Genomic DNA, 27100 nt, shown 5'->3' on the forward strand with positions numbered 1-27100 from the left:
TGTAACTTGTTCTACTATAAAACACTTGTGTCGGATGTAGTGGAATCTATTTTTAATTTATTGTTTATATATTGGTATTTTCGCTATGATCAAGTAAATGAAAGGATTTGTTTTGTTTTGTAGGTTCAAGGTATATGTGAGGTGAAATGCATTGTTTAATGTTGCATGGATTTATTTTATTGTTAAGATCAAATTATAGGTTATCCCTTTGTTGCCCTCAGATCAAATCAATCATTTGTTAACTGGTATGATTATCTTTCAGTTTTGGTTAACGTGGGGATCTAATTTTTGTCATGTTTATATCACGTTCTTTTATAATCTTCTGATGAAAACTCTTCTTATTTGTACATGATAGGTCTACTCTCTATGTGTATGGGTGGGTCTTTTTTTATTGATTTGTTACCAAATTTTCAGCCGATTCCTACCCCATGGGTCAGTTGGCAAAATCGAGTGTTTTGTACCTCAACCGTCACCCAATTTTTTGAAAACTACCATTGCTAAGTGGACTTATTCTATTGGCTCAGAAAATTGAGTGATGGCACTAATTTTTTTTACTCGATTGTTAAGTAGTCACTCCCAAAGAGATAAACTGGAGGAGATGAGGAACGAGAATTGAATTTTAATCAGATTCACTTTCACCATGTTTCGGGTGACTGGTTGTTTTTCGTCTTTGTGATACCGGAACCCACTGTATTTATCATGATTTCGATATCACGATGCCAAAGGTGATCAGCCGCGTTCTGACCAGAAAAAAATGTATGGCCTTCAATTTCTTCACGAACTAATTTGTTTGCTAGCTTGCTAAGTTAGTATTGCAAATTCATGTGTTAAAGTACACAATGTGAATAAAACCTGTGTGTAACCATTGCAGAGCAAGGAAAAAATGCATGCATTAGTATCATAGGAAGATAAGCGCTCCAGTCAAGATTAGCATGTAACTGTCACTAACCTTAAGGATTTGGGAAGACGAGTATCTCCATTAGTGGAGATAGCAGCATATAGGTGACCTCATGGGCCATATGGGCCTATAGTATTATGGGCTCTAACAGTAACCACACCATTGGCTTCCCAGAAAATTTCGAGAGAAAATTTCAGCTCATCTCCTTAGGGCAAGTACATTGGTGTTGTCTAATAGGTGATCTCATGCATTGCCACGTAATTTTAAGACGATCTAACAGACAACCCCTACAATAGATTGTTTGTTTAGTTGTCTCATGATAATCCATGAATTCTAAATTTATGCATGAGCCAAATCAACGTTAGGATCTTGTACATGTTTTCACTTTGTAGCTTTTTTGTCACCGTGGTGTTTATCAGTAAAGTATATATTACTTCCGTTCCAATAATTATAGGCAAATCAGACACAACAATATCATACACACAGATAGACATTCAAACGAAATATTTATTGTATAGTACTTGAAAAAATGGATCGCATGTTGCTAAAACAAGGTCTAAATGGTCTACCTATTCTGAGAACGATTCTAGATATGTTCAACTAAATCATTCCTAAGCTGGGTATGTGTCTCTCGTGCGCGGATTGCAGCATTTCTTCGTAATACTTCAGAAAAGCACATGTTGCTTCCGATACTGATTTCTGGTGGTAGAGCAAATGATGACCCTGGAGTTGAGTTTAAATCAAAAGAAGTTCTGCCATGTTGTCTTTGGTCTTCAATAATCATATTGTGCAGAATAATGCAAGCCTGCATGATTTTTCACTTACGTGCTGGACGATCAACAATATTAAATCGAGATTGCAATACTCCAAATGCGCGCTTGATGTCTTTCCTTGCACTTTCTTGTGCTTGTGCGTACAACTTATCTTTTTCACTTTGAGGCGCCGTTATTGCTTTAACAAAGGCACTCCACTCTGGATAAATTCCATCAGCAAGATAGTAACCATTATTATATTGTGTCCCATTGATAGAAAAGTGCACTTGAGGCGCTTCACCCTTCAGTGCTTGTATGAACAAAGGTGAGTGGTTTAATACATTGATGTCGTTGTTAGCCCCAGCAACGCCAAAATAACCATGCCATATCCCAAGATCATGTGTAGCCATAGCCTCAAGAATCATTGTAGGAGCACCCTTATCACCACGGGTGTATTGTCCTCTCCATGCAACTGGATAGTTTTTCCACACCCAATGCATACAATCAATGCTTCCTAGCAAGCCTGGAAAACCACGAGACTCGTTGAATTGTAGTATGCGCTCTGTTTCTTCAACTGTAGGGGGGCGCAAAAACTCTGGACCGAACGTTTCAATCATGCCTTGCGCAAAATTTCCCAAGCACTTCAATGTTGTACTTTTTCCAATCTTCAGGTTCTCGTCAAGTGCGTCTGCAGGGGTGCCATATGCTAACATACGCATTGCTGCCGTACACTTGATCAATGGGGAGAGCCCTTCTCGATTAGTGGCATCTGTTCTTTGGTTGATCTCGAAGAATCTTCCAACAAGCTATGAGTTTGAACTGACCTTCTTCATAGTCAGCCTCATAAAAAGCCATGGCTTTGTCCATTACCTGCTCATCAGACTCTCCACTAGCACGAAGACGCTGTGCTTTCATCCAAGAGCCTTGAAAGGCATTAATAGTTCTGTTCACACGATGCCATTGTTCCTTCAATTGTTTAACTTCTCTAATACGATCGGGGTTGTGCTATTGAACATGGTAGTTACTGCTCCCCAATATTGATCATTTCTCTTCCAGTTGCCTTTAATTGGATCGTTTGAGTTTTTCAACCAAGCACTGACCTGCATTGTAAATATTGAAGCTTAGTAAAGGTAGAAACATTGTACAAATGGTGCGTTTAAAATTTAGAGATTTAATTATAAGACTGAATAGAAGTACACGAATAATTTACCAATCTCATGGTCTCATCAGGCGTCCATATCATCCTCATCCCAGCCCTACTTCCTCCTGCATCTTTTTTTGAGAATGTGCTTGGATTGCCTTCGTTAGCATCAGTGTTGTCAACATCCACAACAGGAGCAGCTTGCTTGTCAGGTGCTGAACGTGTAGTGCCTTGTTTAGGGTCTGAATCTGATGACTTAGCTTTGGCCATCCATGGTTGTGGTGACTCAAATGGAGCATATGGAGCAGAGCCGCTAGCATAAATAAAATTAGGTGACATGGGTATCTGACGTTGAATTTCTTCAGGAAAAGAGTAGCCTGATGAATGTTGAAAGTAATCACCAGGCACGTGAGAACCTAGTTCACTAGAGAAAACAATGAATATGTTACTCATTTACCAGATAAAAAAGCAAACAAATTCATTGGGGGCTAATCACACATTTAACTGTATCCTATTCATGCAAATAACTGATCAGAGGGCAATCGCACGAACAGCAGCTAGTCTCATATATGAGAAGACCCTTGCTAATTAGTAATGACTAATGCAATTTACTAGCAAAATACCGAGTACACACCTGCCCTCTTGGATTCCAGTATTGATGCCATTCAGATCTGAGATGTTCACCATTGAAGGAGTACAGCTTGTCATAAAGGCAGGAGGCAAGGGCAACCATGAAGCGATTGAACCTGGAATAGCTTGCGATGCTGATGTCGGTGATGGAGATGCTGCCTGGGCTGCTGTAACCACCGGCGAGCTTGCTGGCCGGGACGAGGAGGAGGGGCGCAGTGGGTTCGGGCGTTTGGGACGCGGCCCGTTTGTGGCAGCAGGCGGCAGTGGTGCCATATGCTTCACCGGCAGGGCACCGTGGCCTGGGTCGTCGGAGAGCCGGGGAGAGGATTGCCGTGGGAAGTGGGCACAAGAGGAGATTCAGATCCTATTTGTTGGATGAGGGAGAGACGGCAGCTGAAAGAAGCACGAAGGAACAAATGGCGCGCAACTTCGCGCCATGGAATCGATTTCGCGCGCGAGGGAGAAGGATTTAGCGCGGGGAAAAGGAATTGGCGCAGGAGATCTGGCGAGGAGAAAATTCGCTCCTCTTGCAACAACCTAGCGTACAACGGCAACGAAGCTGTCTCATCTACCGAAAATTTCATCGATGAGCTCGTTGTTTCGAGAGACAACGACTTTTCTCTCAATCTCCTGCTCTTCTCTCCTCCACATCATCAAAAATTCTAGGTGGTTTTGTATGAGACCGCCTATGAGACTGCTAATATAGAGCAATGTACTTGCCCTTACGACGAAATTTGGACGGAAACTCGAGCAGAATATTGGGCCACGTCACCTAAAATTCTCTTGGTCGTCGGATCCCGCATCTAGGGTGAGAAGGCGCAAGCCCGGGCCGTTCCGCGGCCAGCTTCTCGACGCGTCGCGCGGCTTCATCTCGGTCGCCGGCCCACGCTATCTTTCTTCTCCGCCGCCGCATTACAAGCACGCCACTGCGCCGAGCACAGGCGCGGGCAGTTGGACAGGCTCTCAGCGTCTCGACTCTTCGTGTCCCCTGATTTCTCCAGTTGCGACGGCTGGCAGCGTGAGCTTGTTCTTCCCCGCCGCCTCTCCCTACGTCGCGGCTTCTTGCCTCGCTTGCCTCTGCCTCATCCGTGCGCCAGTCCGGGGTCGCAAAAATCGGCAACGAAGTGGTGCCGGCCCAGCCGCCCCGAGTCGCAAAAATCGCAAAAATCGGCAAACCTGGAGTCTGGAGACCGCGGGCCCCGCCTTGAGAGTGTTGGCGCCCGCAACAAGAAGGTGGAGTATGAAGACGTGGACGCAGGGAGCCTGCCACGACAGTGGGAGAAGGCAGTGGCAGGCTGGCAGCGGCTATCTCGCAATCGCCTGCTGCAGCGAAATGGCCGCGCCCAGCGGGCGACTGCGCAGGGTAGCAGCAAATAGCATCATGCGAGAAGGGGGCGACGGCAGCTGCACGCGTGAAGGAGATGCGGCCAAGGGGGCTACGGCGAATGCGCTCGGCGACATGGCCGGCGACCCGCGGCAGTGTTCTCTCAGGCGGAGGCGCGTGCACGCGAAGGCAGGCTGGCTCTAAACTGCGACTGCTTCTTCAGCGTCTCTACAGTCCTCAAAGCTATACATTCCCGTAATCCTGTTGCCTCCTCTGTTGTGCCCGCCTTCAAAAAGCTGCTGCTCATCAGATGCTCGATGAAATGTCCAAGAGGGGCTTGCGTTTGTGTTTGATCATTGAGCGACAGCGGCCACGCCGTGCTCTGCCATGGGATCCCAATTTGGTGTCTTCGGCCACCCTAAAAGCATTGCTGTCCAAAACTGCCACCATGCTATGCCAGGGAAGTGTTGATTTGGAGCTGTACAAGCTTGGGCTCGGTGTGCATTCCAGTGGAGACCATGGTGGTTGCTCCCGCTCTAATTCAATCTTCTGCTGCTCACCAATGTGACAGAACCGCTCGAATTAATCCGGCTCAAGTACGCTAACCATTGACACGAGAACAATCAGGGCTAACACGCACTTCAAACGGAGTAATCCATCGGTCTGTCGAGTAACGTCCCGATACAACCACCGATTTTTCCCATCGAACCAATGCATACTAAAAATACTCGCACGAATACGAGCCCAAAGATTACAACATTTTCACAAGTTCTTTGCATAAAAGAGTACAACAAGAAATAATATTACAAACCGAGTTCGAAAGTTTTCATAAATACTTCAGGGTTCAAAGTAAACGAAATCTTCAGAGTTCAAAGCAGCGGAAATAACGATAACTATTCGACGATACATGATGCCTTGATGAAGCCCGTACAAGACATCACTCAGCATTATCCGGGGTCGTGTCCCATTCCACGGACCATCCGGGAGGCAGAGAACAAGGCCAAGTCAAACTGGCACATAAGTCCTCGAGATTCTCACCTGAAATAGATTTAAAAGCAAGGCTGAGTATACTAATACTCAGCAAGACTTAACCGACGATTCGACTAACTTAACCGACTTCTAGACATGCAAGGCTTTTTGGTTAGAGGAGTTTATTTGCTGAAAAGCCACTAAGAGTAGATCCTTACTTTCATCTTTTAGCTTTCAAGATTCTAATTCCGTTAACCATTCTAGATGAGCATCTAACTAACTCAATCATGGTGGAAAAACAATTGATTAGATCATCCAACCATATTATTATCATCATCATTCCTCTTCTTACTCTATGTTGTAAAAGGGATAAGCAGGCTCATTGTCCGTGAGCGGCGGAACGATTCGAATCGGATTTCTCAACCTTGCAAGAGAAACCTAAACACACGTCACGTGGTTACTCCCAGAGTCACACGTGCGACTTTTCCCCTTTCTTTCCGTATCGTGGCTCAGATCCACCAAACGAGAATACAGAGTGTCATGCCACAGTTCGACGCCGGGTCATGATCAGTCGTGCACCCGCCATAGACATGGGACCGAAGTTCGAGAGGTGGGAGGTATGTCCACTACCCGGGCCGATCAGGTACTAAGCTTACCGATTACCATATTCTCGGCATGTGGTTAGTACGTTCAAACGCTTAACCATCACTACCACACACTGCGACCTTAGCATCTTTACTAACAGACGAGCCTCCAATGCTCGTCCATCAACCTTATAATGGCAGCATGCGGTAAACAGTACAACTCCTATATTCTCACGAGTGACGAATAATCACTCGACTTCTATCGATCCTATTAGCATAGCCATCTATCGTGCCTTATTTCTAGTATTCATACAACGGTACCTAAGTTCATGCAACTAAGTTTTCATCCAACTCCTAGAAACTTAAATGCGCAAATGATAGAAAACATAAGTTGCAGAAAGTTCGAAAAATAGGATTTATGCTCCGGGGCTTGCCTTCTTGGGCGGGGTTAGTCGGCTGGTCTTCCGAACTTTGGTTCGGGGCTTCTGTGACTTCAGTTAAGTTGACTTGAGCGTCCTGCGGCTCCGGCTCTGGTTCCGTCACGAGCTCGTAGACTCCGTCGGGCAGCGTCGCAGATTCTATATGCATGCAGGATGGTTCGTGTCATTAGGATTATATATTTATTTCTTTCCTTCACTATAAAGTTGTAATCCAACAAAACTTAGGATTTTGTTATGGAGCTTCTTATTATCATTTCCTGGGCAATCATTTATCGAGTAACAATTAAACTATATTACTCTCATCAAGAAAGGGGGTGTGTTTATTAAAAGTTTTATTTTCTGCATTTAACTTGGGTAATTTGATACTGGTAGCTAACAGTGTTTTATGGTGCTGCTAAAAATATATAGAGCACCTAACTTAACTACTAACCCACTGTAAAAATTTCAGTGCATTTCACCAAGCAGATAAATCATAATAAATCTAGTAGGATAGTACTAGTGGTAAAAAGATTCAATTATACAGAGAGTTACAGATAAGTTCTGAGGCTACAAATTTTACCAAGAATTCCTAATCACATGTTAAACACTCTGTAAATTTCTCAGATTTTTAGGAGCAATATACAGGGCATGGAAAATAAAACAAGTTATAGATGCATGAATAAAGAAATATTTCTATAGAAGTTTAATTAAGTTAATGAGGCTCAAAATTTACCAATAGTTTTCATTACTCAAAAACAGTGTCTGGTAAAAATATTAGCATTTTTACAGCAGGATAAGTATATATTCTAATTTTGTGTACTTAAACTCATGAAAATCTAAAACAGTAATATTCATGCATCAACCATGTGTTAAACTTTTTGTGTAGTCTCAAATCCTGATTATAGAACTACTGTAAAAATTCCATGGCATGATATAAAGTATAAGGTATAGAACAAAATATATACATTTAACTAGGCATACAAAAAGAAGTGCATGAAATATAAAGCTACACAGGGTGTTTGGCCCTCAAACTTTTACACAAGACTACACATCAAGTAAATAAGCTACTACCCAAAAATTAGCTTCAGATCATGAGTAAAACATTAGATCTGTTAAAGATTCTTTTAGACTTGTATTTAAAATAGATTAAAAACTATTCATAAATTGAACATGTGCATGTAGAAGAAAATGTAGATTTACTCTCTAGGAATCCAAATAAACTAAGTTTGTATTTTTGTGATTTTTCTACAATTTATTCTCTATTTTTGAAGTTTGCTGTTTTGAATTGAAAACTTAAGACAGAGTCTCGCGAATGGGTCCCTAGGTTTTGCGGTTAGGCCCCTGTTAAGATCTATTCCCTTGCAATGTGCCCCCTGGCCGGACTTGGTGCAGGGGAGGCGCGTTTGGCCGGAGTCCGGCGAGGGGAAGGGCCGGCGGTGAGGGGAAAGTGGGGGATGAGCACGAGGGAGTCGAGAGGAACCTGTCCGTGCTCTCAGTTGGGCTTGGGGCGGCCTGAGGTGTGCCCTCCACGGCGAGCAGCGGGCGTTGGCGGTGGAGTGCCGCGGCGACGGTGGTCCGGCGAGGGAGGGAGGGAATGGCCCGGCCGGGGAGCTTCAGTGGAGGTCCGGGAAACTCTCTGCGGGTTTGGTTTGGGCGGAACACAAGTGGAGCAAGGGGAACGCCGAGAGCCAAGCTCTGGCGGCTCCAATGGCGGGGTCTGGTGAGGGAAGGGAAAGGGCGGGCCGCTGCGGTGTTCTTTGAGGTCGGAGGGGAGGTCCAGGGGGAGAGGGGCGTGGTCAAGAGGGCGAGCAAGGGGGCAGGGACTCGAGCGGCCGTTGGGACGCGGGCCATGGCGCTCGCCGGCGTCGAGGTGCGGCGTCGGGTATCGTCGGCCGCGTGGCGCGCGCGGCCTGGGCAGCGGCATGGAGGGCGCGTGGCGGCAAGGTCCTGCTCGGCCGTGGGGGTCGCGCCTTGGCGGAACTCGCCCGGGCAGAGATGCCCTACCACGCGCCAGCGGCGCTCTGCCGCGCAGAAGCAGAGCAGGGGAGGCTGGGTCCTAGGGACCAGTTTGCAAGAATTCAGTGAAGCTTAGGGGGCTGGACGTAAACAAAAATTATTTCAAAAACTAAGCCTCAGCTCAAAACATTTTGAATATGAAAAGTGTTCAAAATTGAAAACTCTACAACTTTTATTTTAGGAAAAAGTTCATTTGAGCTAAGCATTTTGAGTTATTTTGAAAACTCGATAAACGTGACATGAAAGACCTGTCATTTCATGTGCATTTTTTTTTCAGATTCTCCCCTAGTCTTCTACTAGACTTTTGTTTATGGTGACAAGACTGATGTGCCTATTCAATATTAATGCCACAATTGAAAAGGTGTGAGTGTTATAAAAAAAAGGCATGTTTTAAGTGCATGTACATATGCCTATATATACATATACATGTATACACATAGTTGCAAAAATAAGATATGTGGTATTTATTTAAGTTTTTCTTGACTCACGCCCTGTTCGGCTGCACTTGGCTGATTTCGGCTGTTTCACTGTAGCCACAGTAACACTGTAGCTGCAGTAATAGTGCAGTGCGCGCTCCCTCATGTAATCGAGTCTATACCACATGTGGTTTTAACAGTAATCAGTCGCTACAGTACTCCAGCCGCTACAGTATATTTTCTCTCACAAAAACCAGCCGCTACAGTATCAGCCGCGACAAAACGTCCAGCCGAACAGGGCGTCAACATGCATGATCCCACTCTAATGAACTTGTTTTAGTTATTTTGACACCTGGAGTGTCACAACCAAGGCCTCACTCATGGGTGATGCACACCATGTGCTCGATGATTTGCCTCTCCAGCTGTTTCAATTACTAAATGAATATGACCATATATGCAGCTGAATACTACCTGATGAAAGAAGCAAATATGAAGCAGGGAAGTTCAGGCTGCTATCCTTGCCTAAGGTAGCAGTGCTCGGACAAGAATTTATTTTCAGAATTTTTCAAGTAGACGATACTTGTACAATAAAGTTCACAGCAAACCACATACAGGGAAATTTTTTTTATAGTCTGTGATTAAGCTAACCATAACTAGGACCAAAATAAGCAGCACAACTGAAGCTTAGGACTGTTCGCCTCTGCACACCATCTCCCATTGATGATATATGATTAACTTCAATTTAAGATAATGGCGGCAATCAAGCTGCTGTACTTTCTGTGCAAGGCGACACCATAAAAGTTGAAGTTCTTCTGCATTCAGCTTGTGGTCATTTCTTTTCTTTATTTCTTTTTCCCACTTTATTTGTTCCACATAGCTCTAATTATTTTACTTGAGCTATGTGTGTGTTAGGGCTATAACATATACATGGTTATCTCACATTTTCTTTCATTGATTTGTATTATTACTATTCTTCAGTCAAAATAGTTTTAGATTGTGGCCTTACTACCCTCTATTCTGCTGCAGGATCACATAAGACTGTCCAAGCAGTTGTCTATGATAACCATTTCGTACTTGGACAGATCCAAATTGGGTCAGAGCTAAAAATCTTTGTTTTCTACTAAGTTAATGGCATCTAAAGTAATCAAGTGCAGCTCATACCTGCTTGTATGTCCTATGAGCTATAGATGTCGTTTTTGATAGACCATTGAAATTTATCCAACTACGTATAAGTTAACGCTATGAGGTCAACGATCTCAACAATACAGTCAATAACAACGCACATCCTAAATCAACTGTTCTTCTCTTTGTTTGAAAACACACACAATCTTTTACTACATCGGCCACTCGTACACAAGCCACGATCTTATATGCCTAACATAATCCAAATCGGTCCACTTGAAATTTTTATCAGTCTTATCAAATGCAATACGATGTAAATGCACATGTTTGTGAACGAGATCATTAGGCTCAATAATATTTTGATATAAAATATGTTGTTTAAGCGCTGAATCTAAAACATAATCAAATCTTAAGCTACTGCCCTTGAGTCTCATCAAAAGTTTTAAACAAATTACAGACATTGTTAATTGTGATTTCCTGTTTATGCATATCACCGTCAATGCTGCAAGCTTCCTTGTGTTGCACTTCCTCCGAGAGGCAAACACCAAATTCTACACTGGTCCAATCAAGTGTAAAGCGCGGCGTTTCTAGTAAAATTTCGAATCTGGAAACCGAGATGATGCTTGTTACTACGAATTGCATATGTACCCACATCACAGCGGACAGCGGACACAGCTGTCCCAGATGCCCACAGAAGACGTGTCTGAATCCACAAGATGGACACAACAGAAGCTAGCAGCCCAGCACGGCTACATTATTATCCTACACCGGCGAGGGGGGCAGCTGGTTTGGTGGTACTATTGTTCCAATATGGCCAAGCGAATAATCACCGTAGCATTACATCTTTTCACAACTAAACCACGAATTTGTGGTGGCTCCTCATACTTCTTGGACTTGGAATCTACCTCGCCGCTGTAGCTCATAGAGCATGAGCATGAGCAGCGCAGCAGAATCCTGGGAGCTCTTTTTATCCGGGCGCCCATCTCCTGTAAGGCTGATGACATCGCCATTTGGTATGTGCAATGTTATTGTCGAAGCAAATGCAAACCCTTGAGGCGCAACCTTTTGTGAGGAACCACCAGAGGAGGGGCACACACTGATATTGTCAAAAGAAAAACATTAGATAGTTATTTACAGAAGCTAACAACAAAATCCTATGTGAAACAGTGGCACCTTGGTTGGACTTTCACATATTCAAATGTAGGCATTGGCCACTGAAACTTTTTACATGACTCGTACAATGATATACGAGGCCCTCCTTTACTCAACTTAACCTTCACAACCACTGCACAAAATAAGATGCGTGATGAATTCTTGTAAACAATATAAGTGATATGCATAGGTGAGGTCCCAATGAATATAGGATAACAAACAAAAACAAATCAACTAAGACTAGAACACATACATGGTTTATCAAAAACAGAGCAGGAAGCAGTACTTGGCATGGTTAGATCCTTTTGCCTAGGTGGTGCTATATTCTGTGTGACCATAGCATCAAACAAGTTCTTGCGATGTTTTGGACTGCCATATTTCTTCTCAGATTGTTCTGTTCTGCTGGCATTCTTTGGAATCACAAGCCCTTTTTCCTGCCAACAAGAATAAACGTTGAGCTACTGAGTCCCTAAACCAGTCAGATGAAGTATCAAAAGAATGGAGCATAAAGGAAAGGATACCTCCAGATCCCTGAGCAATAAGGAAGCTGCGTGTGCTTTTGCATCTACTTTGTTCTTCCCACGACCTTGCCTCACAAGAAGCAAGTCCTTGAGTTGTAAATTAAGAATAGCCATTATGTTGTCTTCTCGATTTTCACACTTAGTTCCTAAAAAGTACCCACTCTTGTCACACCACTGATGAAGTTCCCTGAACGGGGGTAACTCCAGATTCTCAGGTGTGACAATTGGGGAAAGAAGAGGTTTGAAAATCCTCCAAACTACATCCAAATCAAATTTGGTGTCTATAAGAATTGCACCTGCAATACTTTCTACAATATCACCTAGAACCTATGTGAAATAAGACAAAGTGAAATGTACGTAAGAACAATGTTTTAACCAAGGTTTTAGAAATAGTGTTTCAACAGTATCCTGGGCTAGGCAAAAAATCAGGATTACTGGTTGGCAACCGCCTACCATTCATGTTTCAAGATTTCAACAATTCACAATTTCACATAAAATGCAAATAGAACAAGATATTAGGAAGCCTAACAGACTGTAAAGGATATTAATAAATAATGCGCCAAAGGCTATTAATAAATAATGTGCCAATATGTTACTCCTAAATGAAAGCACATGCCATTGATGTGGTCAGAAATTTGATCAGTTTGCTATAAACTATCATAAGCAGAGGGACAGAGAGAAATTGGAAACATACTTTTGGCCCCCTAGATGATCCACTGGATAAAAAACTGGTTCTGTCCATGAATGAACCTTCCAGACTATTCACATATTCAGTGATTTGGTCTTGGAGAAGCCCAGAAGAATGCTGGAGAAAGTGGTGGAGATTATGCCTTACTGCAACTTGTGCAAAATTCTCATTATTTACTGATGCAGACCGTAAATCTGTCAGCTCCCCCTCATCAGTGTCTTTATGACTAAAGAAAAGGTGCTGCGTTAGTAAAATATCCAAGACTGCATCGCCAAGGAACTCCAAGCGCTAGAAGTAAAAGGTCTCCCATTAGAAAATTAGAATAAAATCCAAGTAATAATCAAATATGTCAAAATAGCTAAGTAACGTTCACGACTATCAACCATACCTGGTAGCAGTATGTTGCTCCTGATTCTTGCTGTGATGGGTGGGTGAGAGCCTCTATCAGCAAACCTTTCACCGAAAAAACATAGCCTAGTTTTGCTTCAAGCAATTCAACTACATCAACTTTTGGAAGATAATTCCACGCAGAAGCACTCAACATGGCTTTCACAATCAGGTCTTCCTCAATTTCAATCTCATTCTGCAACCATTTGAGAACAAAAAAGGCTGCTCTTAATCCCCCTCCCACATAATATGCCCCAATTAAAGCCTCGACACAATCAGAGATGGTTTTGGAACATATACATCTGTGTCCCTTGTCACACGCCTTGCCTATAATTATAGATTTGTCATCAATCCTATGAATATCCTCAGTTACAACCTCAGAGTTTACTGGGCATTCACAAGGACAGGGCCAGATTGACAGCTGTCCAGGTGCACACCATCTACGAGGATCGAATGCAGCATCACGTATGTAACTCTGTGGATGACAGTCCACCAATAACAAAGTTACTAAAAATAGTACTAAACTCATTTTGAAGCAAAATGCAGCATTTTGTTATATTGCCAGTTATGAGATGCAAATTACCTGTATCTTGCGTTCAATACCAAACCTATGAAGTGTTGCATTACATATAATTTCTTGCCTTCTGGACGATAACTGCCCCTCATGTTTATTAGGAAATCTGAGGAAGAGATCAGAACTGACTGCATACTTAAGTACAGAGTCCCCCAGTAACTCTAAACGCTCCATAGAGAAGTCCTCGCAGCATCTAAGGGTTGTAAGAGCTTCCAGAATCTGAGGAAGTGTAGGGAATTTGATTACAGCATTTTAAGGAACTAACAGGATACCATGTACAGAAATAAGGAACATGTATTAAGCACAATCTCATACCAGGAAGCTTGATATATCAGATCCTGTGTATGCAATATCACTTCTTAGTTGGCTGGCTAGCATTAATGACTCAATTCGATACATCAGAGACGGAAACAAATAGAATACTCTCAAAACATCAGCAGGTAAATCAAGGGGAATCAGCAGTTCTGGAGGCATGTGAACAAGGCTATTGGCCCTGTTTTTGTTTTCCACACGGTTGCCTACAAAAAAGCAATAAAGCACAAACAATTTGTACCTTCGTAGGAAATTATAACTTGGTTACAGTTAAAAAAGAAATTGTATCCATTGAATAGCATAGTTTAATAAAATTGATTATATACCAATTGTAGTCAAAAGTAAAGTGAAGAGAGATGCTTAAAGAAATTTTGCTTCGAAAACAACAACATAACACGTTATGCTTAGGAGATAAGGACCTTCATCTCTGATCTTTGATGAAAGAAGGTTGTGAGGATTATGAGTGGGTTTCAACACTAGCAATGGCTGTGAGGGATGACGAAGAAATATGCTGTACCTGCAAATGAAATTTGTTAGCTAAGCATGGGTTAATTTTGTCTTCTTGAACGAGTATATTAATATGCAAAAGATTTAGCATACTTCTTCTCAAAATATTCTGCAAATGTCTGAAATTTTGCTTCTTTCTTATCAGAAGCACCATCAAATGTGCTATTGGCACATAAATCAGCTACATCAAGAGCAGTATACATCTTCCCTGTGTGAAGTGCTAGGGCTACCGTATTTCTAAGATCATCAACCTTACATGACTTGTTGGCCAAATGAATGAGATCTCCGCCATTAATTTCAGGCTTAAGTTTATCAATCAGGTTCTGTTGGTCCTCCGAATAAATGCTCCTCATAAGTCCAACAGTTGTAGCCGCAACATCAATCACATTCCAATTAATGCAAACACTTTTACGAGAATCCGGAGTAGGATCCACAGGTAAAAGCAAATACATATTTGCATTGTCCCAAAGGAATGTATCATCTTTCTTGAGAATAAACTCCCTTGGGGTTTTAGATGCTTTTGATCCAGTGAACAGTTTTCCAAACAAACCATTAAAGAGAAGTGCTTGAAATAGTTTTGCTTGTTCCATCTAAGAGAAAAGGGAAAGGAATCTTTCAGGTAAAAGAAATTAATCTGAAGCAAGGTAGATAAATGATATATGGACTTGACCAGACCTGCTGAGCATCCAACTCAAGAGGTCCACATGGAGAAACTGAAGCCTTTACCATCTTGTCATGCAAATATAGATCAATATCCAAAGTGGCTGCTTCTTTTGCTATATTTGCATCAATTAACAGGACATAGTCAGAGTATTTCTGGCCAACTTGATCACAAATAAAATTCAACTTGTAACCTTGAAGCTTAGTAACACTTCTATCTGAAGCCCAAGAGCCAGACATAGAAAGAACCTTGGTTGTACCATGCAGTTCTTTCCGTTTGGTTGTACCTTTGAGAATGCCCAATGTTAGCGATAATGATTTTTTCTTTTAGTAAATAAGTATTGTAAAATCTGCTCAGTATGCACGGCAATTACAAACAAGTAGGTGATAGAAATATCTTTAGGACTTGGCAGTCATGTACCTAAACCTGCACCGGATGAGCAGATACTAGCTTTGCTCAAATTTTCCAATTGCGGCTCTTCAGCGGATGGAGAAAGGTGGTCATCAAGTGCTCCCAGCTGATGCAGCCTCTTACATGCATCAAGGCAAGCTAGCTGCTTTGCTTTCTGCATGCTTCTTGCTTTTGGACCTACTAAAAGCTGAAACATGGCACTAGATGGTAATGTTACTGTACACTCATAACCATCACCATAATGGGTGAACTGAAACGTGGGTCTTGGGGTGTAGTACCTTCAACATGAACAAGAAAGTCAGAAAATTGGGTTAGAATCCTACACAGGAAAAGAAAAAACACCGAACAAAAAACTTTGTATGGCAGATTTTTTGAATGTATAGCATGTAAAACAATAAAATTGAAATGTAGTCACCATACTTGTCCTTTGGAAGTTTGTCACAATACTGGTAGAGAACACTGATGCTGGAATCAGTAGTTATTTTGGCTCCTGTTGTGCCTATATGGTATTCATTTATTTCTTCAGTGGGAAAGAAACTGGGGTGTGAATCCTCAGGCTCTCAGTTTGAAGCAATCTTGGCCATCGATGTCTTACTTCTCATAAGGGCAGATATTAAGTCATTTTGTTTCACATTTCCCCTGCACAGAATTATGACATTATGGCTTCTTGTAATCACTTCATTGCCATGGCAATCATTGTACCATCACAAGTATAAGTAATCCAGACAATTATATAGATTAGGGTTTACTGTTCAATCATTAGTATGTACTGAGAGTCCTTCTGCCGGGCTCGTCCTCGTGACTGCACATAGCTGCGGGTAGTCTTTGGCAAATCAAATCGTATTACACACGAGCAGTCTGGGACATGGATACCCTCTTCTGCAACATCTGTAGTAAATAGTAAGTTGACCTACATTTTATTTCAGGAGGGGAAAAATAAACAATGTCAGATCATGAACAATGTTTCAGTTTACTCAAATGTTGACACTCGACCAGATGTTAAATACCTTTCCAGAACGGAATGAATCGAGTGTGTCTTTTTGCTCTTTAGGGGTCAGTGCATCCATAGAAGAACTCCCACCAGTTAGAAAAGAGATTCTGAAATATGCGAGTCGGCCAATTTTCTTCATAGTGCGCTCAATGACTCTGGCAATAATCTTTCGATCCACAAAAATAAGGCATCAGACATTATCAAAGTCACTGTTAGACGCAGGCGTATGCCATGTCAGTGTAGCTGAACATTGTTGGAAATGAACAGGAAGAGTTAATAAAAATATCACTTCACCTGAAAGAGAGAAATACTTGGATGAGCTCATGAAGCTTCGGTGAAATATAGCCCCCCTTTGCTGCTTCCACACATCCACTCTCTGAGTTCAAAATTGCATCCATTCCTAAAACATCAGGGAATCATTGTTGATGCATCATACACAATATAGGATGTTGCTGCTACACCTTAGCAATTAGTACTACATTGAATTAGTTTTATCTAAGTAGTCGCAGTCGCACCTTGTTGCTGTTGGAGGCGTTTGTCAATTATACGCAACACTTCCTCAAAGAACTTCATATGAATCATTGAATTTTCTCCAAACAAGCCTGATCCATATGCATCACTTTGCTGATCGGTGGCGTCACCACCTCCCTTCAGCCAACCCTTTCTGTGACCCCTTTCGATGCAAATTTTTGTAGCCTATACGAGAAAGATAAGCCAAATAAATGCCATGGAGCTCTACAAATAAATCAATGACAAAATAAAAGGAAAATCTCAAAAAAGATAAGAGTCGAGGGAAGAAGAAACAAGGGCAAACATTAATAGCTTAAAATCAATCTAATTAATACCTCACTCGCACAAAGAAGACCGACATCTTCAAGACAATAGCAAATCTTTGCTAAAGAATTAGAGAGACGCCTCCGTGATTCCTTTGTTATTTGATCAGCATCTTTGTATTGATTGGTCAGCGTACTATGCAATTGTGCTATCAGCCCATCATACTACGCAGATAAAAAGATTGATTTTAGACGTCAATCTTAAAAACTTTGGTAAGGACTTCAACAACAGAGCCAGGAATTAAAGATTATCAAACCTTGGAATATAAAATTCCTAGTTCTGCACTTAAATCTTCAAATGAAACAGTTCTTGGCTCATAGTATCTGTTCACCTCTTTTGCCGAAGGAACGCAAAGTTCAATCTCTTCTCTATCCACCACAGTGTGTATCTGCAAATAGGAGCATGTTAGTATAAGGGCAAATTGGATATATTTCACCTAAAAAGACAGATCTAAATAGGAGCATACAATTAAACAGTTTTCATCTTCTAGCTTGAAAAAAAAGAAAAGAAAAGTTCAGAGAAGAGGGGGCGGGGGGTACCTTGGAATCTAAAATATTTTCCAGCTCAGAGAGCTGATTTTCGCAGTCCAAATCAGAAGAGACACCTGTATAAATGAGAAAGTAAAATGGCAAAATGTCAGCAAATATTTAAAAAGGGAAGATACAGAATCCATGTTATGGAACAGACAAAATTGCAGGAATATTGACAGTATACGGTGGAAGCACATGCAAAGATTATATTATATTCTTGGAATTTCTCTATGAATTTCTAGTTACTTCATTTGATCATTTCAGATTTATTATGTGACCCAACTGCCATCATTTGTGATGTTTTGGTTAATTTTTAATGTACATTTCATCAAGCATGGCCAAATCTCCACCAACATCATCATCATATTTCTCAACAATGTTATTACATGCCAGCATGATTCAATTCAGTAATTTCAGCTCAAATTCCATTTCTAACACAAAGGTCATTAGTTTAGCCATTTCAGATGTTAGTTAACAAACCAGGGAATTTTGTGATGTCTGAAACATATAAAGAACATTATATACTTTTATCATCGATACTTGCCTTTCCTTATAACAGGTGATGCTATCATACCAAACACATTTGGCTTATGCTCAGATCTGTGATAGAACTCCTGTTCAAAAGGTAAAGATGATAGAAATTACTAATTAATTAAAAAGGAGAAAGACAAAAAGAAAGTGGTTCGTAACTTTGTAAGTATAACAAAAGAGTGGTCTTTCCATAATACCTTCATTATCCTTGTATAAGGGTGGTTACCAGCTGCATGATGGCATTCATCAAATATCAGGAGACTAACCATGTCTAAGATCAAGAAAGCTTGGCGTAAAGCATCTAGCAGCACCTGTGGTGTCATGACCACAACCTGCAATTTTTCTAAGTCAATGTTAAGTAACAGTAGCATCTCTAGTTACAAATAAGGATTCTGCAACTTTGCTGCGGAAATTTACTTTAATGTTTAATCTAGAAACATAATTTTCTGTTATCAATTTACCACATTGATTGAAGATGCCATGGCGGAAGATTGAGTAACCATATCTTAACAATGAAAAACAATTAAGAGCGAATACATACCACAGTTTTTTATGGGTTAAAATCACAGGCGAAGATAAGAAAAGCTTCAATATGAATATAAGTTGGAATAATTATATCATCCAGTAGAGTACTTGTCATGATATTTCAAACACAAGTCGAGTAAAGGAAGAGGTAACACCTGCTGTCATCAAGTCTAATGAACAGAGCGGGATCAAGCTTGCCTGATATTTTGCAAGTTGTTCTTGCCAGCTGTAAGCATTCCATTGATCAACACCCTTCGCACCATGATAGTGCTCCACCTCAAAATCAGTGTATCTCTTAATCACCTCACATTGCTGTTACAGAAAATATCAGCGCAAATTGTTTCATTTCAGTTAGAACAATCAGTGGACAGCCTGTGGGTACCTGTGTGACAAGTTGAACTGTTGGCGCAAGGAATATGATGAGCTTTCGGTCATTATTTGTTTTGCTGATCATCCCAAAATGCTCGATGAGCATGACAGCAATCATTGTCTTCCCAGCTCCTGTGTCAAGCATCGCAATTGTGTTCTGACGCGTTGCAACCTCATAAAGATCAAGCTGGTACCTGACCAATTTGAACATCACGAGCACAATCAGCATATGCACTCTATTCTCCTGAATGTAAATAATGGCGTAATTGCTTGGACAAATTTGCAGAACCTTCTGGGGGTGAAATCCTGACACTCCCTCTTCTGCCGTTTATGCATCCCTGCTTCATCTTCTTGAATGAATGATTCGGATGGCCTCTTCGAAGGATTCATGTCTAGTGCCCATGCAACAATCAACAGAAATCCATCACTTATAAGCCTCAGCACCAAATCCATCAGGGTTAACATCCAAAAAGTAACATCAGGAAAAGGACGGCATCAGAGGAGGAAGGGGGGAGGCGCTTTAGCCCCCAAACCCTCTCAAAAACCTCCAGTGATGCAGAGACCCCAAGAAGGCACGGCCCCAGCAAAAGAACATGCGCTACTAGTGGGGTTCCAGAAACTTCTAGAAACCCCCATTCCAAGCACCACAGCATCCAGAACCATAGGCAAAATGCTCCTGTTCACCCGCATTAACGCGATCGAAGCAGCATCCGCTGGAATCGAGCGTGCATTGCATAACATAGCCTAATCACCACTGCCCAATCGCCGGAACACCGGGGACAATAGCAGACACAAAACCCCGAAAAAAAGATACAAGAGGGTGGTTACCATACAATCGTCGGAGACGGTTGCCTCCGCCGCGGAATCGGAGGCGCCTATCGCCACGTCCCCGCTACCGCCCAACGCTATCCCTCCCACATCGCCCATGAGGGAGGGGATCGTCTCGATCGATCAGACGCGGGTTATTGCTCGAGGTCGAGGACACGCCTCAAGCAGGGGAGGCTACTCGCCCGCTCCTTGGGAGTCGGGACAGCGGGTTGCGGTAAAAGGCAGAAAAAAGGAAAAAAAATTACTCAGGGTTGTCAACGAGCCGAGCTTGTCCAGGGCTCCATTTGTGGTCTCCATGGCTAGCACTTGCCTAATCTAGTTTAGTTGCCTTTTGTGCTAGCTGGAGCCGCTAAATACATTCGTAAATGTTCTAGGACGAGAGGGGAATAGAATCAGTTGAGATAGACGGAATCTAGTCGAGTAGCCAAGCTAGGCTATCGAGTAGGCCGAAGCATCGGAGCAGGCTCGAACTGTGCTCATTTACCAGCCCGAGTCAAGCCATAGACGAGCCGAAGTCGAGTGTGTCACGAGCCTCGAGCGGTCGATCCGCCATTGGTGAGGTGGATAACGCACATGGTGCGCATGGAGCCATGAACAAAGTCAGTGACTCACCCCAGAGCGAACACGACGTGTCCATGGCTCCATGCACACCATATTATCCACCTGACCAATGGCGGCTCAATAGCTCGAGGCTCGTGACACACTCGACTTCGGCTCGTCTATGGCTCGACTCGGGCAGATAAATGAGCACAACTCGAGCCTGCTCCGATGCATCAGCCTAAGCCGAGCTTGGCTACTCGATTAGATTCCGTCTATTTCAGCTGATTCTATTCCCCTCCCATCCTAGAGCATTTATGGATGTATTTAGCGGCTCCAGCTAGCACGGAAGGCAACTAAACTAAATTAAGCAAGTAATAACCATGGAGACCACAAATGAAACCCTGAACAAGCTCGCTCGTTGACAACCCTGAGTAAATTTCTTTTTTCTTTTCCTGCCTTTTACCCCACTCTGCCGTCCCAACTCCCAAGGAGCAGGCGAGTAGCCTCCCCCGCTTCAAGCGTGTCCCCGACCTCGAGCAATAACCCGTGCCTGATCGATTGGGACGATCCCCTCCCTCATGGGTGACGTGAAAGGGGTATCGTTGGGCGGCAGCGGGGACGAGACGATGGGTGCCTCGGATTCCGCGGCGGAGGCAACTATCGCCGATGATGGTATGGTAACCACCCTTTGTTTTCCTGTGTCTTTTTTCAGGGTTTTGTGTCTGTTGTCCCCGTTGTTCCGGCGATTGGGCAGTGGTGATTACGGCGTGATTAGGCTAGGTTATGCAATGCACGCTCGATTCCAGCAGGTACTGCTTCGATCGCGTTAATGCGGGTGAACTGGAATGCTTTGTCAACGGTCCTGGATGTTATGGTGCTTGGAACGGGGCTTATGGGGGTTTCTAGAAGCTTCTAGAACCCCACTAGTAGCGCGTGGCAGGCGTGTTCTTTTGTTGGGGCCATGCCTTCAGGGTCTCTGCATCACTGGAGGTTTTTGTGAGGGTTTGGGACTAAGCACCTCCACCCTTTCCTCCTTTGATGCCGACCTTTTCCTGATATTACTTTATGGATGTCAACCCTTACGCATTTGGTGCTGAGGCTTATAAGTGATGGATTTCTTTTTTACCTTTTGGTCCCGGACCTTGTCGAAACTCTGGTAAATGGTATTTCTCTCCTTTGTATGGTGAAAGAAAACCCTTCCTGTTAGGACATCCCGAGTCAACGAGGTAGTACTTTCCTACATGTATGGCACATATGTTAGCATAATATATGATTGATATAGCACATAAATCTAGTTGCGATATTAGTACTTCTACTGCTCCCGCTTCTTTAACCAAGGCCGTAACCTTCTCTAACCGACTCACGAGTGAAGTCACCACTCAATGCTTTGGAGGTCGTGGAGTTGGAACTAATCACATCATCTACCATACGAGACATCACCCTAACCATAGGGTTCTTCCCTTTCTTCTTTGGGCTGTTTTTGTTAGGGCTAGCAGGTTCCCCCTTCCTCTTCAATTAGCTGCGTGTAGATGTCGCGGATGTAAATTGATCACCCCCAGTTTCCTCAATGTCACCATCTCCCTCATCTTCATTGGGTATGCTGTCCCCACCTCCTTCACCTGGAATGCATGCAGAGAGACCCGAGACATGACTCTTCTCAAACATAAATTCCATTTCTTGCAAACAGATTGGAGGACCATATTTCAATGCCTTCTTCTCCCTCTGCATGGTTCCCTGTACAAACAACAGAACACACAAAGGTTTGATCAGTACCATATACCCTACAAAGAATATAAATCAATATAAACACATGCCAGATTGCTAACCTTCATGTTCTTCTCCCACCATTGGTCACTTGCTGTGACTGTCCCTAATTCTGTATTCCTTCCAAGTCCAGAATCGGTCCACAATGATTCCCAAAAAGTATACAAGGTCTCAAGGTTATCCCAACGGTTCTTGAGTTGCTTCTGAGTGTAATCTTTTCCTGTTTGAGCCAAAAACTTCACCCACAAATTCTTATAACCTTTTGCATTCAGTGTACCTAGAGGTCTATTGCCAGCATGTATCTCCTCAACAACAATTTTACAAAAAAATGTGGTCATCTCTGGATTATCCCATTCTGCTTTGCATACAATCTTATCTTTTCCCTTGCCCTTTTCTTTGCAATTTCCTATGTTCTCCATCTAAACAGAGTTTTATTTGTTCATGATTCTAGCAAAACATTGAACTATCAAGCAGGGATTCCAAATCCTAATCCATAATTACATGCTACAATGGAACAAGGATAAAGCAAAGGGAACGTGTGTGCTCACTGTGCACTGGCCGGCCTGGAGCTGTGCAGAACGCACCTGGAGTGGGCGGATCTCGGCCTGAAGCAGGGAGGCGGAGGAGCAAGGGCGCCGTGCCTGGGCGGCCTAGCAGGGGCGGCACGCCGGCGGTGGCCCCTGGAATCAGCGACGGGCGAGCGGGCGGCGGCGGGCCAAGTCGCCACCGGCGAGTGGGGGGGCGGGCGGTGGAGCCGCGCGCCTGCCGGCCCGAGCAAGGGCGGCGCGCCGGCGGTGAAGCCGAGCGCCTGCCGGCCGAGCAGGGGCGGCGCGCCGGCGGGCGGGGGGGGGGGGGGGGGAGCGGCCCGCAGCGGGGAGCGCCGGGTGGATCCGTGGAGGGTATGGGGGGCGGCGGGTGGATGGAATGGATAGGGTTCTGCGCGACACGTGCCGAGAAAGAAAGGGACGCGATTGTAGGCGGTGGCACGCGGGTAATTTCGGCGAAGTTAAGGGTGTGTTTGGTTCGCTTGGTAAAATTTTAGAAAAAAGAACATTTCTATTTAGAAGTATTAAATAAAATTTATTTACAGAATTTTTTGTGCGGATGGGTTCGCGAGATGAATCTAATGAGCCTAATTAATCCATAATTAGCGGAGAGTTGGCGGATGTTTACTATAGCATCACTGTTGCAAATTATGGATTAAATAGGCTCAATAGATTCGTCTCGCGATTTATATGCAAACTGTGCAATTAATTTTTTTAATCCATATTTAATGCTTCATGCATTTATCAAACATTCGATGTGATGTTTTTATCAAAAAATTTAACATCTAAACAAGGCCTAAGAGTAGAAAGCTGCGGAAGCCCGCATTCGATCCCTTGAAGCTTGCATGTTTACATAGTAGTAGAGATGCATGTGCCACAGGCACATATTTAAGATTAGATTTTATTTAAAAATAATTGGATTGCATCGAAATACTACTAAAAATTCCATTAATAAATAATAAAGTTTTATTGCACCAGATAATTCCAGCGGGACAGGGATATTGATGACCTCTAGAGACAACAAGCGCTCGTGACCTCCAGGACAACAGGCGCCGGTGCCGATGACTACGCAATTTGCGACGTTATGAGGGGTAGGTAGAACGGGGAACATCCGCGGGGACAACAGGGGAACACGGATGATGTGGGGGCGTCTGTGACCCAAGACATGATTTTAACATCCTGATGAATAGCACCTCCTACTTAACCCAACAATGTAAAACTATTATCACAATAAATATTGCAACATACTCCCTCCTTCCCCGTTTATAAGGCATGGTGGAACATGACACGGTCTTCTAAACAACACTTTGACCATTTATTTATCATATATTATATCACTTTTGATTATAAACTTATAATCATTGTAAAATATATTTGATTACGAATCCAATCATATGAAATTTGCATTATAAAAATAAAAATTTAATAGTCAAATTATTGGTCAAAGATGATAAAGTTTGAATCTTGATATACGTGTATGCCTTATAAACAGGGAAGGAGGGAGTAGGTGGGAGGCGGACCTTGGTGTTGGATGTGACGTCATGTTGCTCTTTGTGGCAATTGATATTTGGCGCAGGTTTAGCCCCTTCTGATCAGCAGAGATATTCTATCTTGGAAGAAGAAATCATGGTAGTAGCTTCTTAGCGTGGCAACGACAACAATAAGGTGAATGATTAACCCTAAAGGTGTATAGCTTTATAGGTGTGGTGACAGGAAGCAGAGAGACATCATATTTTTGGAAAGACTTCCTGCGGCACTCAGAGCGCCTGCAATTAGTCCCTTAATTGATGATAGGGATATTTTAATTTAGTATAGAATAATTTATAGTACTTAATTTATTCCCCTCTATTTATACTACTCTATTTTCAATTTGTTTGTACGAGTGATTCATAAGTAAGGAAATAAATATTCATAATTCGAATTTGTGCATAAAGAAAGAAATATGCGGGATCAATTTTCTCTCTTAATTGTATGTGTCTTTATGTTGCAATTAGTCCCTTAATTGATTGATAGGGATATCTTAATTTATTTAGTATGAAAATTTATACTACTTAATTTATTCCCCTCCATTTATACTACTCTATTTTTCATTTATACATAAGGAAAGAAATATATGGGGATCAATTTTTTCCCTTAATTATGAGCGTGAGGGTGCTCCATGCAGCTGGTACACCAGGTGGGTATTTAGAAGATTTTAGTGAAAAATGTTTTAGCTTTTGGGTGAAAATATTTTTCTTCTATTAAAAATGGGACTCCACTTCCTTTTGTCAAATCTTTTGACCTGTCAATTGAGACCTCCATGAGCAGTGGGCCTAATCTTGATGAAAAATAGTTTTAATTATTTTAATTTTTATAGTATAGAATATTATACGGGTAAATTCGCTGTATGCCATTAAAAATTTAACTCATCTCTTCTGTACTATTAAAAATTTAAATTATACCTTCAGGCTTTTCCTAATGGTGGGTTCGGTACGTGGTATAAAAGCTTGTCAAATATAATAGGTGCGATTTTGCCTCTCCTTCTAGTCGTCCGCAACCTCGTATGGGTCCGTAGTAAAAAAAAAAACTTTTCTCTCTCCCGAAGTGAGGCAGAAAAACAACTCGCGCCGCTCGGGAAACTTCCCCGTTACTCTAGATCCGATTCTTCCTCTCTCTCACTCTCCGGAAAATCCTACACAAATTAGCTGTGGAATTAGAATACCAGTCATGCAAATCGGGTCCGGGAAGCACATATTTGGCGGTGCATACAGAGACGGCGGCGCGCTCGACACCAACGCGGGCAGTGCTCTCGCTGTCATGGCGACCTTGCCGGCATCACAGTTAGGGTCGTCTCAGAGGGAGCAGCACAGCGCGGGGTGATAGCGGTGTCAGCGAAGCAGCAGGAGAAGGTCGCGGTCTGCGGCGCCGGCGCCACGCCCACGCAAGTGCTGCCGCTGCAGGAGTGGAAAGAGGCATCTACGAGGGAAGCTTCTTGGTTGGATCCATCTATTGTACACGCGTTCGTAAAATTTTCTTGCTAGCAGCATGATGCATTAGCTTGTTACAGGAAGGATTTTCACATAAAGAAAATTAATGGATTAAATAGACTTCATTAACTCTTGGAATCACACGTAGAAAAGAAGATGGAAGTACTGAATTTTCTAGTACAGATTACATAAGAGTAAGAAACAAAGGTTCTAGTACAGATTACATAAGAGTAAGAAGCAAAGGTTCAGATGGTTGAAAAACATAAATTATTTAAACATAAACTAATCTCATTGCTTCTATGCCTTGTTCGGCTGGGAGATTCAGCCAGCCACAACAGTATTTTTCTCTCACGCCAAATCAGCCAGCCAGCCAGCCAACCAGCAGTATTTTCCTCTCACGCCAAATCAGCCAGCCATCCAGCCAGCCAGCCAGCCGAACAAGGCCCTAGAGTCTTGCTCCATACAGTTATTCCCATATCATTGCCACATATGCCCTGTCGGGTCAGCCTTCAGGCAACGATGTGTAGACCATCAAGAATAGCGGTGTTTATCTCGAGCATTCTAGCAAACTCATTAATTGCTCTGTCGGTATTTTACCGTCAAGCTCACCGAGTGATACTCTTGAGGTTGTAGGTGAGGTGTCGTCGAGATCAGGAACTCGAAGGTGTAAAAAACACAAAGTTTAGACAGTTCGGACCTATTGACGCGAAAAGGCAACGATCCGCTTTTTACGCCGATCACTCGCGAGGACCTGGAAGATCTGCTTCGCTCCTGTGCAGAATCCAAATCAGCTATGTGGTGGTGCAGAGCGTGCCAGTCAATTTGATCTACAATTGACAAGGGAATCAAAACAGTTAAATTCCAGGAACGTATCGGCTGGATTTCCGAATCGTTCCATACAGATATCGGCCAAGAGTCTGATACGATAGCAGATCAATTAGCCTAGAAGGTAGCCGATTACGTGAAACAACATCTAGATACAAATTCTATGGGTCGAGCGACGTGCGACAAACAAACTGTGTACTGGCTGATAGAGCTTTAGATCTAAGCTCGATAAATTATGATAAAAGCTAAATAAAATAAGATTAAAACAGATATAATGCTGTAGAACCTAGCAGATATCGATAACTGATGATAACAACGCGAACAGGCTAGACTGAGCAAGTTAATCTAACGATAAAGAACTACTACTG

The 27100-nt window shown here is 42.8% G+C and overlaps 1 protein-coding gene and 1 pseudogene across 2 annotated transcripts; both read right to left on the reverse strand.

Moving 5' to 3' along the window:
- Positions 1 to 1387: 1387 nt before the first annotated feature.
- LOC120679879 lies at positions 1388 to 4045 on the reverse strand. The gene is made up of 3 exons (XM_039961541.1): positions 3426 to 4045; positions 2861 to 3215; positions 1388 to 2750 (listed from the first exon to the last, which is right to left on the reverse strand). Exons 1-3 carry the CDS (start codon positions 3692 to 3694, stop codon positions 2619 to 2621), a joined length of 756 nt encoding a protein of 251 aa, XP_039817475.1. The 5' UTR covers positions 3695 to 4045; the 3' UTR covers positions 1388 to 2618.
- Positions 4046 to 10855: 6810 nt separating this feature from the next.
- Positions 10856 to 23178, reverse strand: LOC120679087 (annotated as a pseudogene). The gene is made up of 27 exons (XR_005676964.1): positions 22981 to 23178; positions 21759 to 21869; positions 19554 to 19656; positions 19278 to 19458; positions 19094 to 19207; positions 18568 to 18702; positions 18384 to 18453; positions 17849 to 17913; positions 17566 to 17697; positions 17321 to 17473; positions 16991 to 17171; positions 16770 to 16875; positions 16492 to 16684; positions 16234 to 16394; positions 15905 to 16123; positions 15494 to 15762; positions 15088 to 15359; positions 14506 to 15002; positions 14325 to 14422; positions 13909 to 14111; positions 13603 to 13812; positions 13021 to 13494; positions 12639 to 12920; positions 11945 to 12271; positions 11677 to 11857; positions 11445 to 11556; positions 10856 to 11367 (listed from the first exon to the last, which is right to left on the reverse strand). The product of XR_005676964.1 is annotated as an endoribonuclease Dicer homolog 3a-like (transcript).
- Between the last annotated feature and the right edge of the window lie 3922 nt (positions 23179 to 27100).

This window comes from Panicum virgatum, chromosome 6N (genome assembly GCF_016808335.1).
Source record: "Panicum virgatum strain AP13 chromosome 6N, P.virgatum_v5, whole genome shotgun sequence".
NCBI classification, from domain to species: domain Eukaryota; kingdom Viridiplantae; phylum Streptophyta; class Magnoliopsida; order Poales; family Poaceae; genus Panicum; species Panicum virgatum.